This window comes from Aphelocoma coerulescens, chromosome 5 (genome assembly GCF_041296385.1).
Source record: "Aphelocoma coerulescens isolate FSJ_1873_10779 chromosome 5, UR_Acoe_1.0, whole genome shotgun sequence".
NCBI lineage: Eukaryota > Metazoa > Chordata > Aves > Passeriformes > Corvidae > Aphelocoma > Aphelocoma coerulescens.
The window spans coordinates 53,778,817-53,795,403 of record NC_091019.1 but is presented as its reverse complement, the minus strand read 5'-3'; the positions used below and the strand labels follow the sequence as shown (position 1 = coordinate 53,795,403).

General features: G+C 35.3%; 1 protein-coding gene across 5 annotated transcripts in view; it reads right to left on the bottom strand.

Moving 5' to 3' along the window:
* Nucleotides 1–16,587, bottom strand: part of AK7 (adenylate kinase 7) — a 29,135-nt gene that overhangs the window by 1,819 nt on the left and 10,729 nt on the right. For 2 of the 5 annotated variants that reach the window (XM_069018212.1, XM_069018214.1), the window contains 9 exons: nt 15,666–15,743; nt 14,668–14,817; nt 13,077–13,205; nt 12,640–12,778; nt 10,343–10,471; nt 9,240–9,311; nt 8,376–8,573; nt 3,514–3,734; nt 1,202–1,360 (listed from right to left, as the gene is read on the bottom strand). In XM_069018212.1, coding sequence (XP_068874313.1) covers nt 1,202–1,360; nt 3,514–3,734; nt 8,376–8,573; nt 9,240–9,311; nt 10,343–10,471; nt 12,640–12,778; nt 13,077–13,205; nt 14,668–14,817; nt 15,666–15,743 — 1,275 coding nt within the window. The remainder of the gene's footprint in view (nt 1–1,201; nt 1,361–3,513; nt 3,735–8,375; nt 8,574–9,239; nt 9,312–10,342; nt 10,472–12,639; nt 12,779–13,076; nt 13,206–14,667; nt 14,818–15,665; nt 15,744–16,587) is intronic. The other 3 variants (XM_069018215.1, XM_069018213.1, XM_069018216.1) reach the window with 3 other exon arrangements.

Sequence of the window (16,587 nt, the reverse complement as noted above, 5' to 3'; positions counted from 1 at the left end):
TGTGAACAGCTTGGTTAGGATATGCAGGCAGAACAGCAGCACAGCAATAATGTTACAGCACCTGGATTCCTGTCTGAATGCAATGCTGACCCTGCTTTCAACCGAAAGTTTTGCTGGATAACATCCTGAGATCTTCTGCAACTAGAATTAGTATATGAATGTCCTATCAGATTTTCTCCATTATTTATGTGTGAATTGTGAGGGGAATTACCAAAGAGCTTGCATTTGTCATTACAACAATGTGTTCAGTTGTGTCTAGAGGGGTGGAGAGTGATGTCCCCCTTTCTGAAGGGTTAAAAATTTTATGTTATTTGAAAGTAGTCATAAGTAGCTAGAATTTTTAGGCTGCAAGTTGAACTTTATCTGAACCATATTGTTATATTTTCAAGTCAAAGATGGATTACAGTGAAACCTGGCGCTAGCAATCTGAACATTAATAATGGTTAGAATAGACAAAGCTGCAGCTTAAACATTACTTAAAAATTAATAGCTGGCATGGACAGCCCATAGATCATGGTATATGAACCGTAACAACCACATTATTGTAACAACCAGAACCAACCAAAACCTCCACTGAAACCGACCTAAGAGAGTGTGGAGGTGACCCTTTAGCAACCCCTCTGTCATAGACAGCAAACCAATGACAGGCAACCAGATCTCAGACCCTCAAACAGCTGCTGGTCCCGTGACGGATGTCCTATGAGGGATGGAGAGTTTAGATTGTAAGGGCGTAATTGCCCACGGATTTCTTTGTATACCCTCTTTTGAGGCACCTAACTCCAGCTACTAAATATTGTAATAGGTTCATTGGCACAAATCAGTCTAATGGAAATGAAAGCCTAATGTCAAAAAGTTGTTTAACTTGTAGTCCTCTATGGCACAGCAGAATTGTCAGGGTATGTAAGATGTGCAGAGTGCACATACCAAGGGGAAACAGGTTCTGGTAGTGATTCTTGTCCTATTACTGTTTAACTACACTGGGTACTGCCCTTGATACACAGTATCAAATGATGCCATAAAGAGTAATTGCTGGTTTTTAATTTTCACTGTAATTGCTGTTCACCAGAATTACAGATTCTAATCATTAATTTGTTGCTATCCTGAAAGTGGGAAGGAAATTTAAGTCCTTTCGTTAACAGAGATTCTTTGGGTCTACATGAGTATTCAAACATCTTTAAGAAACAAAACATAATCACCTTACCAGAAAATTGACTGGATCATCTGGCCTGATCCTACAGCATTCATTTATCCCTTGCATAAGTGTTGGCATGACATTCTTCATTAAATAGTTTCGTAGTGGAATAGACTGGGCCTCCACTAACTCTTGTTCTTGTCTTTTCACTTCCTCCAGCTGTTTATTCTACAAGTAATAAAGAAAAAATATTAAATAATAAATAATTATGCTTATAACTTCTATCAAATAACATTTGGCTAAATAACAGTGCTGGCCTAGAGGGAAAAAAATTGTTAGAAGCTGTGGACAGAACTTTAAAAAACAAGTTGACAGGAAAAATTATTAGTTGCTTATTAAATTTAGAGCACTCAACACACTGAGGACAAAGAATTGAAAAGGATAAGGACTGACATAATCTCCTTACTAAAATGATTTTATTTTTCTTCTCTAACACCTAAAAGGAGGTTTATTCTCAAGTCTTCCAGTGGTCTGGTTTACATAAGGTATTTGGCAAAATGGTTGAAATACACTGTAGCACTTCAAAAATTAGTGCTATTGCAAATGCAGACGGTTTCTTGAGGCTTCTTTGAACTGGAGGGAAAGGAGAGTATTTTTACTCAGCAGAGACCTCTGGCTTTCTAAATGTTTAATTTGTTAATTGTGTTGGGTTTGTTTCTCTTTTGTTTCCTTGGTTTGTTTTATTCTTATTTCGTTGATGTTTTTGAGGGGCTTGAGAGTCAAATACACTAAAATCACAGTGAATTACATCTGTTTACACCAGCTAAATTTATTTCCAAATTCAGGTAAAACCAAATGCAATTTTTACACTCAAAAAGTAAGAGGGATGAGGAAATAAAACTGCTGCAAGCTTTTCTTCCTTCCATTCAATAACACTTAGTAGCATGCTTACTTGCAGTAGCTTTAGCCAGAAGATTACTCCAATTCATTTTCATTGTCCTCTCTTCACCAATTTTATTCATCAGTAGCCTGAGTCACATACAGATACAGAAAACAGATGATTCTCTGAAGACTGCTTTGCTATACTCAAGGCATAACACAAAAGTAATGTTCAGATAAAACAGATACACCAATTTTTACCTTATTCACTCAATCCAGGAGTGCTACTGAATAAATCTTGCAGGTTGTCTTTGGTCACTACTCAGAGATAGCAGCTAATCTACAGTGTCAAGGGCAAATGAACAGTTGCTTAGATTTCCTGAGCATCTGCCTATTTAAAAGGATAGCCTTAAGCACACATTTTACTTAAACACCTACTTTAGCTTTGATTAATGCACAGTTTGCTCTTTTAAAGATAGATGGCTTGGATTGAATCTAGCTAAAATGTGTTAAGAATCCTTACAAATTTTACAGGGCACAAAATGCTGTTTAATGTTGTTGAATGAAGCTGTAAATAATCAGAGATTAAAAAACCCCTTAGTTACAAGCCAACATCAGAGGAATGTAAATGCTTCTTAAAAAGTCAGTAATGTCATCATATTATAACCCCATATATGTGTATGGGCATTCAAATATAACAGAAGGACTTCTCTGGGGAAGGATCAGTTTGTTTTTAAATAGGTCTAAAAGAGGACAATAGACTTGCCTTCTGGTGAAATGACCTGATGTTGGGTGTGAAGGAACATACTTACAGTATGCATTTCAGGTCATTTAACTAAAATGTCCTTAGGTGTGACAAAGTAAATAAGGAAGAAGAATCACATGCAAATCTTCTGGGGTCAGGTAGCCCAAACACCAAGTACTTATTAGATTATTAGCAAACAAAAGCCATCATTCAGACTGCAGGAGGTAGTCCTTACTGAACCGAGTACTCAGCTCTCTCACATGTTCTTGCAGGCTCAGAAACCTTTTTGCGATGCAGGCTGGAAGACTGGTCAGTGTTGAGTTAAAAATCTAGTTTGATAATTAAGACTTGGTCAGGTGCTTAGAAGTAAAATGAGCAAAATACAAAAGTCCTAGAAGACTTGGTAAGGAAAATAACCATTGACTGTAGTAGATACTTATAAATGGTAAAATAGAAGAGCTACAGCACAACAACAAGAGTACCATAAAAGTATTTTAAAGACATGCTGATACCAAAATGCAAAAAAATGTTATGTGTGTAATAAAAAAGACACTATATTCTGTAGGATGGACTTCAATAGACACTGTGAAGATACCCTAACCAAGATCTAAATTATGATATAAAGAATGAGAGAATTTACACCACACTTCCCAAGTGTGCATAAATTTACATAACAATCTGTTTACATAACAGACTACTTGAAGCCATCTAAAACACAGAAATAATAATGTCTTCCCAAAAATATGTATTAACCTACCCACTCTTCCCATCTTGCCATTCTTTCAGCCCTTTCCTCAGCTTCTTTACGCTCTTGTTCAGCTTTTTCTTGAGCTTCTTTGACAAGGCGTTCCTCAGCTGCTTGGCGTTCCAAAACCTCCTTTTCTTCATCTGTCAAACCATAATTCCGAGGTTCTCCAATTTTTTGGATGATCTTTGGTACAGTAAGTCTGTTCTCAGAATCTTCATATACAGCTACATCTTTTAAAAAATACAAGAGATGACTGTTTCAAGGCTTTTGTCAACTATCAATTGTCAATTATCATGCAAGACCTAAAAATACATGGTATTAATATTGTTTGAATTTTCAAGTAAAAGATGTTGTTTTTGTTATAAATGAAATTGGTAATTCGTGCTTTTGTACATAGATATATATATATATTAATTGTACAAATAAAAATGCTTAAGCCTAAACCCCAGGCCAGGGGATGGAGAAAATTTTGCAAGCCTTGGCAGCAACAGAGAAGCCAATAGGTCAGGAACTAATCAGCATACGAAAAAGTCTATCTCAGGGTGGAGGTAGACCTTATCTGGAGCTATTAACACCACACCTGATGAAACTGATTAACATCTCGGAGTCGTTAAAGGAGTACCCCATTCTGAGATCTAAGAATAACTGTTCCAGGAATCAGAGACGGACTATTCATCATCCAAGATGGACAATTCATCAGACCCAGGAAATGCTTTGTGCAGTCCAACTTCGGGACAAGAAAACATTATGAATATGCTAAAGTGCGAGAAGAATAGAATTAATTCAGACTCTGCCCAAGAGCTGTATAAGAAGGAAGCAGCCAGGGCAGCATTTGTGAACTTGGGGATCTGACGCGATAGAGGTCAGGTCTGTGTTCACCCAGCACCGATCCCAGGCTCGGGGCTGACCTTTTTCCGATCGTGGCTTTCTGTGTGACCGATCTTTCGGCCGCAGAATAAAATCTATTTCTTTATTTAAATTAATTTGGCTGAATTTTTTTACTTCCTTTTCAATTGCTTATAAATGTCAATTTTTTATTACACAGAATGAAGTTTTCTAAATCTAATTTTCTTTACCAGTTTCAGCTAAAATAATTTGCCTTTTAAGATGATGTAAGGAAGAAACCTTTTAAAATAATTTTTACAACTATTGTTTATCAATTGCAGCTTGCCCAGGTTTTGAAACCCACATACCAACTATCAGAGATGTTACTGACATCAACCTTATGTCAACTCATCCAGATGCATAAACCCATCAATTTTGTCCTTCTCTCCCCCCTGAATACTATGCAATAGGTTGTTGGGATTTGGCACAAACTCCAATATTTTCACTCACACAGATTTACAAATGCACAGACCTCTCTCTAGTCGATCTCTTACTGTGTTTTATTTATGAAACAAATTTGTAGCTTCATGTAGGAACATAAAGACTGAACAAGACCTTTTATTTCATCTTATTCCTTCTATCTTTTAATCGCTGGAGGTTGCTTGCGCATTAAACTTGACAAAAAAGAAGAAAAAGAAAAAATACAGAATAATGAAGACTTTCTCCAGGGCTCTGTAGTTTCTGTATGCATTCAGTGTGGGGAGGCAAAAACAGTACAGGAATGTACACGGAAAAGAGGAAAAGTGGGCATTTGAGGTAGAGAATACAGAGGTAAAGGGCTTATTCAGGGACAAGAAATAGAAGATGTAAAAGCACAGAAATGGTTAAGGAGAGCAAGCAGATGAAGGGAAAAAGAATTAGAATACAGAATTTAGATGAGAATCCAGTAGCCCCTACTTCACAGTTCTTTAAGAAGTTATTTTGAAAGTCATCAGCAAAGCATTCTTCCCAGTTCTTTCTGTTCACTGTTCAAGCAGAATCAGACTCTCAAACACTAACACCATTTTTCCAAGATTTTAAGTGTTTGTGATTTGGACCTCAAGTCCAAACTCTGATCATTAACTGAGGAGAGAACTAACATAATTCTACATGATAAAACTTACTTTACAGCTTCTTCTTTCAAAAACTCAGGAGTTATATTCCTGAAGTATTCTGAATTAAAGGAATACATTTGCTATGGCAAGTGGTTCATCATTTCTACAAATTTAGCTGCACCTGGACATACAAATTACAATGAAAACCACTTTTCTAGTCATTTAAAGTATTGCTAAGAATGCTATCAACATTGAATTTGAGGTCTCAAAGACTACATTTTTTTCTTAGATGGCCACAGAAGAGTACAATGTACATATTACAGCAATCATAATTAACTACATTTATCCTCAGAAATTAATGCCTTTTAAATGAAAAAGGAAGCTATCACTGATGCTAATTGAGAGGAAAAATCACTGGAAAAGGAGTTCAAAAATTTAGGTCTTCAAAGGAAATTGCTGTTATAAGTGTAACATGCCTCTTTGTATACGATCTAACATGCCTGTGTCACCATCCCCAATTTGCAAATGAGAAAAACAAGACACAAGATAACCGACTTTCAGCCTTCATAAAGTGATTCGTCATAGCAAAGTTGAGTTTCCAGAATCTTGAAGCCCACTCCGTTGTACTAATCATATTTCAGACTCAGAAAAAAAAAAATTAAAGTGATACATAAAACCGTATTGTTATGCTTTTCTAAATTTAAAGTGGAAGAAAACTTTTATTATTTTGAAATAATATTAAACAAATCAAGCATAATATTTAACCCTTTCTTCAAAATATGACTGAGAAAGCAGTTGGGTCTCTGACTAAATCCAAAGCTACTAAATTCTATGCATCTGAAAATCCAGCTGGAACATTGACTAGAATGGAGGAGTATTGGCTGAGCTGAAGGATCCTCAGTGGTTACCTCTGTAATCTGTTCCTACAATTTTAGAGCAGAAGCAACACATCTACATACTTCAGTGGGTAACAAGCAGGAATGTGAATATAGGTATAGACAGTTCTGAGACAAACAGGACCTAAAGATGATGCTCATTTGCACATGAGAATCAATGCTATACACTCAATGTGAAAATCATCTGGAACATCACAGCTGTGATACTGCAATAATTAAAATCAGTAGGCAAATTAATTTCTGTATTTGGAATGGGCTACAGTTTAATCTTTAGGCATAATTCTTAGCAGAAAACACTGCGATATTTTGTCCCAGCGGATACATTTTATAGTACCCACCAAAATAAAACTCAGTCTTTGACAGTGCCACTAGTTGCATATCTAGAAGTGTATAAGCTAAGAATATGACCAATTGATGGCACCAGACCTTAATATTTACAATTTCATGCATTTACTTTCCATACTAGAATTTCCTCAATTCTAAAATATTTATACCAATTCACTATTTTTTCCCACTGCTACACTTCCTAAAAACACAAATATCTTATTATTTTCAAAATAATCTCCGTGACTGACAATAAACTTGGAAAATCAGTTTTGACTAAGGGGATTGAACAATTAACTTTTCATAATTCATCTCAAATAGACATTCCACATATCAGCAGTTTGATTTTAGTTGCAAGGTTTTTGCCCTTCTTTTTTCTTTCCTCTCCCATCCCCCCAAAACCCCACCTTTTCTTTAGAATGCTGTCACTCTGATCTCACTGGCTTTCAATAATCAGATTATAGTAATCTTCTCAAGATTTCCCAGTGATCACAGTTTTCTAGAGAGTATGTAGAGAAGACAAATTTTCTCGCATACAGGTATAGTGCAAAACAGATTTAGTCCCAGACATCCACCTTTAATTTCTAATAATTTTCTTAAATGCTTCTTTATTTACAGATTACCCACATATTGTCCTGGTGTTGCAAAATGTGGAAAATGTAAAAATTTTCTTAAGAAATGATGTTCTTTAATGTTCTGTCTTCGTATACTTTCAAGCTTGATCAACAAGAAGGCAGATTTAAACCATGAAACAGACAGCAAGCTCTAAATGATGTCCAGGTGTTAGAAAAACAAATTACTCATTGGTAGAATTACCTTGTTAAGGTTTAGGGCTGGACAAGATTCAATGATTTCAGACCAATGGGCCGTTAACAAAGCTCAGGAAGAAGGATGTACCACTGATAGTGGACACAAAGAGTGCAGAATTTACAGGCCATAAGGACATTTGGCAGAATGCCCAAGATAAGGAAGACACTAATAAAGCCAACTCAGCTCTGAAATCAGCTCCAACTGGGTAAAAGGTAATGCCAGCGGTGAGGAAATCACAGCCATAGATGCAAGGACCACTGACTCAAGAAACCCACAGACCCAAAAGAAAAGAAAGGCTGAGCATGGGAAGCAAGAGAATCATTATCCAATAGAAGGTAGAATACAAATTAATAAGAGAACTATGTAACTTTTAGCCAATAAATACTAATTCCTTTGTTTGCTAGAATAGTGAAAAGTTTTGATTGTAGTGGTGTTTCATTTGTGGAGTACCACCAAGCACAGAGGCTTGCACAACTCTGAAATAAATAATCCGTGCCTCTCTTCAGGGTGTAATTATTAGCTTGTTGCCCACCAAGTAACAAACCTGAATTTTGTGGACAACAGTAGTATCTGAGGATAAGGCTAAAGAAAAAAATATAAGGAACCATAATATTTAAGTCCATGAAAATGTACTCATACCTGTTGGAAAGGATGCCAGTGCAGAGATCTGTAATCTAAGTCATAAAATTATTTTAATAATTAACCCTATGAAAATGGACAACTAAACCTCCAATTTTTAGAAACAGGTTAACTGTAAAAGAACAATTTTTGCAGGTATATAATTAAATGCTTGTTGTATATGTATTCTGCAATGTTAATAAAAATATTATTTATATATGGACGCTTACTATTTGATTTTTTGCTAGTGTTAAATTTGTAAGAACAAAATGTTTTTATATCTACTAATTTTATTATTCCATACCAATAAACTGAGGATGTATTTCAAGTTCATCAAAATAGTTGAGAACTGTTGTATCATCAGTATTTAATTTGCGGAAGAGTTTCAGACTTTGCAGGAACTGGTCCTCAGTATAACGAGTTCCAGCAACAACGCTCTCTGGCAGATTTATTATTCTGTTTATAAGGAATTCATCAGATGCAGTCAAAGAAAAAATAAATTCTGTGAAGAAGAACATATTGTTTGAATAAATACAAAATTTCTGAAGGAATCAAGCAAAAACATCAGGATAAAGCAATTTCTACATAGATGAAAAACACTCTATTTTAATTCCCAGCATAACCAATGAATTACATTTTTATTCCATTAATGGCAGCTGTAATCACAACAAAGACAGCCTACTGTTGATATCAGCCAACAGTTGATGGCATTTTCACAAAAAAGCACTAACAAACAAACAACCCAGAAACTGAACCAAACCCTTCATTTTAATTAAGAAAAACTTCTTCAACAAAAAGGTGGTCAAGCATTGGAACAGGCTGTCTGGAGAAGTGATTGAGTCACCATCCCTGGAGGTATTTAAGAGATATGGAAATGTGCCACTTAAGGACATGATTTAATGGTGGACTTGGAAGTGCTGAGTTACTGGTTTGACTTGATGCTCTTAGTGGTCCTTTCCAACCTAAATGATTCTGTGACTAATTGTTCACTTTTAAATATGAGGGCAGCAGTGTGACATGAAATAGATATTTTTTTTTTGTTAAATTAAGTAGGAACAGATGGAGTGATATTTTAGACTTCTCGTTGGTGGCAGCAATATTTCCTCAGTTTATTTAATAAGAAAATAAAACTCCTTAGTTTATTTAAATAGAAATTTATCAGACTTACCAGGTATGATTATTTTATTAAATTTAGGCATTTTGCCTTTTGTTTCTTCTTCTTCTTCTTCATCATCTTCCACTAAAACAAAGGTAAGAAATTATTAACATTTTCATTTGAAGCAACAATATCACTATATTTTCTAAAAATGTGCCCAGTACAAACACACGTTTGCTTGTATCCAAATTATACTAATAATTGGAAATTAATCTAACCTTGACACCAGTTTAGAGAATTCAGTAATTCATGTTGCCAGCCACCACAGAATTCTACCTTGGGACACTAATAGCTGTTTGCCAAGACTATAAATGAATGTACATGCACACACAATTTTTAAATATGAAGTATTTTAAAACTGCTGTCTTATCTTTGGCCTTTCCTCCTGCCAAATAAATTATTCTGGAAAAAACAGAGACAAGGCTCAGAACAGTGAGTAGAAATGTTTTACAACTCTATGGTTAAAATATTTTTTGCCACTAAGTGTCTGCTGTTATGACTAGTCAGTAAAACTGCCTGTAGAGCATCAGCTGAGCATGACTATTTGCAGAACAGCATACTAAGCTGAACAAGACTGTTTTTTCTGTACCTTTAAACCTCATGTTGTAATTTAAACATGAAGATGATTCTTGGTCTTAATGTATGGACAGTGCTTGCTCACAATTTGAAATGTGTGTTGCAGAGCTTCTCTGAAGTTATATCTACTGTAGCTCATCTAATAAATCCACTCTAATTTGGCTCACAAAATACATATTGGTGCACTGGCTGGATCCTCTCATTCAGTAGCCCTTAAATATTATGAAGAAATTCTGCTATAGAGCTTGCTTAAGTGGAGTAGACCACCACTGAACAAGAAAGCATCCTCCATGTTTGTGCACTTACTTTTTACTTTACCAGGAAAGATAGTCTGAAAATTAACTTGTGCATAAATTAAATAAGGTGCATTACAGTCCTTCCATTCTAATAACCACATGGAATCAACTTTGTTTTCCACTGCAGTCATTACAGTGCTGACGCACTTCAAGTAGTATGGCACTGAGAACAGTAATGATAATGACAATATCAGCAGCAATAAAAACAAAAGCAGCAACAAAACCAAGCCCAGCAGCACATACCTTTAAAAAGTTCCATTGCCTGTGCATAGGTCTCTGGGAACCCATCTAACACATATCCCTGATTCCTACAAGGCATAGACATGAGCTTATCCGTCATAACTTTAATAAGATACTCATCACCTAGACGGCCTAAGACAAAGAAGGTTAATGGGTACCTAGTTTATAGAAACAAGAGATCTGAAATTATTTCACTAACATTTTAATACATTTTAATACATTTTTCTTCTACTTAGACCATAAAAAGTTAAATATTTTGAGTTTTTATTTGTATATTATTCAGTGTCAGTGATCTATGGAATATTAAGGTATAGATACAAAATAAAATTACATTTGTGTTTACAAGGATATAAATATTAGTAGCTTAATGATCTAAACATTAAATTAGTTTTATTTCAAATAATACAATCAGATATCTGAAGCAGTAAAGAAATATTTCTAGAAAAAATCATGGGAAAGCAATTTTCTGTTTTCATTTTACAGTAAGGCTTAAAGATTGTCTGGCAAAAAAGATGTGAGATAGGGTCTACAAGTTTCATTTTCAGAAAGGTTGAGATACAAATTTTTTCTTAATTTGTCCTACATTGTCGAGAAAATATGTAGGAGGAAAAAGTGAGGTTTGCCATAGATCTCATTACTGAAGCTTCCAGGTGTGTAAGAAGTTCATTTCTTTGCAGATACACAAGACCCAAATCAGGTAAACCTTTAACAATGCAGAATGCATTTTTAAGGGGGATCACTTTATACTGCTTGGAAAATGTTAAGCACTAAGACCAAAACTACATGGCATTATTCCCATGTAGATGATAACTCTTCAGCAGGGGACTTTTTTTCAATCTGCAGATTTTAAAATTCTTTCCAGGCTTCCCTAAACAGTATTTACTTTTTAATGATGTATGAGGTTCTTAAATAATCCCCACAATTTCATATGAGCATGCACTTTTTCTTACTAGAATACTTTTATTTTTGCAAGTTTGATAAAGATATATTTTACCAGCTTTTAACTTTATATTATATAAATTATGCTCTCTGCTCTGAGAAGAAAACATGACATTAACTAAAAAAATCTGAAGTAGAAAGATGAAAGTGCTACAATTAAAGAAGCACCAAAATATTTAAAAATATATATCACTTTTAATATACAAGGTGTATAGTTGCATTGGGTTTACGTGGACAGGTTTTGTTAGCCAGGGGACCTACAGAAGTGGCTTCTCTGAGAAGCTGGTAGAAGCTTCCCCCATGTCTGACAGAGCCAATGCCAGATGGCTCCAAGATGGGTCTGCTGCTGATCAAATTTAAGCCAATCTGTGATGGTAGTAATGCATCTGTGACAAAATGTCTATGTAGGGAAAAAGTCATTGTGCAGAAGTAAATGTGGCCAGAGGAGAGAGAAGTGAGAATCTGTGAGATGAACATCTCTGCAGACACTCAGGTCAGCAAAGAAGCAGGGGGAGGAGGTGCTTCAGGTGCCAAAGCAAAGATCCACCTGCAGCCCATGGTGCAGACCATGGTGAGCAGGCTGTCACCATGCAGCCCATGGGGGTCCAGGAGAGAGCTGAGATCCACCCACAGCCCATGGAGGAGGCCCACACGGGAGTAGCTGGATGTCCAAAAGAAGGTTGTGACCTCATGGGAAGCCCACACTGGAGCAGGCTCCTGGCAGGACCTGTAGACCCATGAAGAGAGAAGCCCACTCTAGAGCAGGTTTGCTGGCTGGACTTGTGACCCCGTGGGGGACCCATGGTGAAGCAGCCTGTGCCTGAAGGACTGCATCCTGTGGAAGGAACCCACACTGGAGCAGTTAATGGGGAGCTGTAGTCCATGGGAAGGACTCACATTGGAGAAGTTTGTGGAGGACTGTCTCCTGTGTGAGGGACCCCACACTGGAGTAGGGAAAAGACTCCTCTCCCTGAGGAGGAAGCAGCAGCAGAAACATGTGATGAACTGACCATAAGCCCTATTCTCCATCTCCCTGTGCTGCTAGTGGGAGGTAAAGAATGATGAATAAAGTTAAATTCAGGAGAGAAGGGAGGGATGGGTGCTCTGATTTTCCCTGGTAATACATTTAAGTAATTTCCCCAAGTCATGTCTGTTTTGCCTATGACAGTACTCGGTTTGTGATCTCTCCCTGTCCTTATCTCAACTCGTAAACCTTTCATTATATTTCCTCTCCCTTGTCCAGTTGATTCTTGCTTTTAATAAGAAGTTAAAGTCTAGAGCACAAATTTATTTCCTGGTTTCCATTTGCATAGGGTTGAGCTAGTTACCTGAATCCCATCTTAGTACATCGTATTTCCTACCTTTATTCTGTTTCATGTTTTCTTTTATTCCATCTAATAACTCCTTTGCTTCTTCTATATTTTCACCCTCCTCCTCTACATCATCTTCTCCTTCTCCGTCTGCTCTCACATTGTCAGGTTCTTTAGCCACAATTTTCTCCTGATGACAAGAACAGAAATATGAATTGGCTCAGAAATTCCACAACAAAATTTATTTTATACACAGATGTAAAAAAGAAAAAAATAAAAAATTCCTTTCATGTATGCCCATAAACAGTAAGATACTGAGCAACTTTCATTCTCTAAAAATATTTCAGTGCCATCCCCAGAGATGATGAGTATGTTGAGAGATATTTCCATTCTAAAATAATGGGATTATAGGTAATTTTTAAATGCTGCCAAACATTTTAAAATCACAGAAATTAAAATAACAGGAATATTAAAAAACAGCAACACACCAGATCTGCAATTTTTTCAGAAATCACTTCATTTATGCTAATGTAATGTAACTTGTAGTGTTTGCAGAGCTCCTCAGCAATGGTAGATTTGCCAGACCCGGGAGGACCATGAATGCAAACTTTGAGAGGCTGGAAAAAAGGATAAAGCTATAATGTTATTCAAACAGCATAGATGCTTTTATGTAAAAACAACAATCTTTTTAATATGGATAATATGAAACACCAATTGTACTTAAAACTAAAAATATATTTTTGTTTTATTCATATATTTATTTCCTGCTGAATATCTTCTCTATCACCTACAGGTCTCTAGTAACATAGTTACTTAAATGCCGAAATTTACTGTTGGAGGAAGAGCATGCTTCTATTGAGTAGACTTACAGATCAATTTGTTGTGGCTAGTAATATTGAATAATCCAAAGAGATGAAACACAATCTCACAGATAGGATGCAGTGAATTTTGGAATGTCACAGCAGATATTCTACTATAAGCATGCAATAGTTCTACTTCCCACTTGAGGTAGAGTTGCTGTCATCAAAATGATTATTTTTACCTCAAAAATTCCAGATCCATCACAATCTTAAATGATGTCTCATTTCAGCCTACCTAGCCTGAAGATGAGTAAGTGTAATGAGGATTCCAGTACACACTTATTTAATACGTTATACAATAAACTCAAAATCATACATAATTAAGTGCGTATCTTAATTCAGTAAATCTAATAGCACAAAATCTGCAATAGAGTAGTGACAGAGATGGTCTAGCTAGCCTTCCTTCTCCTTGCAACCTAGTATGTACAGATTTTTTTAGTTAGATGCATATGTACTTAGTTGCATCTAAGATTAACACAAATACAGACCTCATAATCCTTTGAGAGCTATGAAGGGACTTTCAATAAATAACTTTTAACAATAGTAGCTTCATCTGATTTTACATGCCCTGAAATCTTATTCAAAGTTTGAACCAGATATAGACATGCTAAACACCTTTATTGTACCCATCAATACTTGAATGTAAACAAGCATTTTTCTGCACCTTTCAGTAACCTATACATTTGAATACAGAGGTTATAAATACCAAGCTAACATAGGAAATAGTGAAGTTAGTTGCCCAGTAAATTACATAACAGAGCAGGGTAAAATGAAGGCTATATTGCACTTTATATATGCATAATATCCACACTCACTAAATATATAAAGGACACAAAATACTCACCTAACTATTGACTATTACAAAAAAAGCTTAAATAAAAGATACACTTATTGTATTTCTGAGGCAAAATATACCAAGAGTGCCATATAGTGCATAAAGAAACTAGCTTCAAAACAGCAGCTTTCCATCACAAAGCTAATTTGCATCTATAGAATTTCAGTTTTAGGCATAAAACTCAGTCATTATTTTTAAAATTTATATTGCCTCTTATTTAACTTCTTCAATTTAATTTTAAGTTTTTATGTTCACTTATTTTGCATCTATATCCATCTTCTATGTATTTTTACTTAATTAATTTAAGACTAGTGTTTATGTAACCATTTCTATTGGGGGAAAAGAGAGAAAGGCAATTTAAAGTAGTATATACCAAAGCATTACCAGTAATCCTCGAGTTTGCTTGTATTCCATGACAATTTGTGCAATGTTCTCTACTAGTCCTGCCTCAGCAACCCACATAATGTTGAAATTCTCTTTCACATAAGTAGGTTCCATTCGCAGGTTCACAAACAACATATCCAATTGCATTTGCTGAGGGAACAAAGCTACGTTTATTTACAGACTTGAGCTATGCGTGTTAAAAGAACAGCTGGAACAAGAGACTAGAATGGATGGGGAGAATAGAAAGAATTAAAGCATTGGGAAAGAAGGTTTGCATACAAAGAAAACAGATATTTTAAGATTTTTAAAAATAATAATTTTCAATGCATATTTGTATTTGAGTGTTCTCAAGTTCTATTAGAATATGCAACACTAAACTTATTCTGTACGATGCAAAGTTTTCATGTAATTGCAAGCAATCACCTCTTTCATAAATTTATCAAGTACATTCTTAAAACTACCTGGGTTGTATTTTGTTTATTTTTCCAACGAACAGCTTATTCCAGATAAATAGATGAATACAACATAATTTATGTATTCTGTGTCCATCAGCCTTAGCAGCACTGCATTATTAAGGCTAGTTTTGCTATTTTTATCATTTTGTGTAGGTTTTGTTAGAGTGCTCCAGTATGCTAAGGGGAACAGTGACATCAGAGCTTCAGTGTTTTATTTTTTTAAATCAGGCTGTAACTCTTCAAAATTCTCTATGCTGTGGTGGCTAGATTTGACTTTGTTTATTTTCCAAATTTAAACTCACTTTAAATATTTTTAGGCATATTTCAGGGTTACATTTTTCTGGTGAAATAAAGAAAAAAGAAATTATATATTTAATTATATTATACTTTTAAGTATAATATTATACTTTTAAGTATAGTACTTTCTTGAAGTAATAAAAGAAAGAAAAGTACTGACTGTTAGTTCTTTGCTCAGGTAAATATAATATTATACTTTTAAGTATAGTACTTTCTTGAAGTAATAAAAGAAAGAAAAGTACTGACTGTTAGTTCTTTGCTCAGGAATGCATTTTCTTTAGGAACCTTCTCAATTTTTCCTGGTCCAACATTTTTACTGATACACTATCAGAAAAACAAACAAACAAATAAACAAAAAACCCACACCAAAACCACTTCACAAATCAGATTCTTAGAAAAAAATTGAACAGGATTTCTGTGGATAAAATATGTGCTTTAAATTTTATGTGACACTGTACCTAGAAAATCAGGATACTGATTTGAAATAGATCTAAGAACAACATATTAACTTTAACGTTAGTATTAAATAGTTTTTGGTTGCTAAGTAACACTTCTTCCCTAGTACCTGCAATAAAAAAAAAAAAAAAAGAAACAACCCAAAACCACAGAAAAGTTTTACAAAGCTCTTAAATATATGTACAAATTCCTAGTGGTTAAGATCTGTTTGGAGACCTTTATTATTTCCCAGCGCTTTCACTTCAGGTTCCTGAGGTATTTAATTCCATTAACAATTGGGAAGGATTTTCAGATCAATGCCACTGAAAACTCTCCATATATCATTTGCATTTCATCATTAGATAGAAACTGTTAGTTTCTATCTACTGCCTTTTAAAATAGATTTAAACCCTGCTATATCCATAAAATCATAAACATTTATATAGACCATCAGATCAAATAATGCAGCATTCTGGCTTTGACTATGGATTGAAGCATGGAAAAGGCCTATATGATACTCCTTCCAAACACTCTTCTATCTTCAACTATTTTCAACTATAACTCTCAAGGTGTTTCTCTCCCACACACCTTTCCAGTCTTCCCCTGGGCTGGTACAGCTCCCTGCCGAGACAGCTCTCTGTAGGACCCTTTCCAGTGGCAACTTCCTGTCCATGAAAACTGTCCACTTATTCCTGTCCTCTATTTCCCATTTCTAAACAACCACATACCCCTG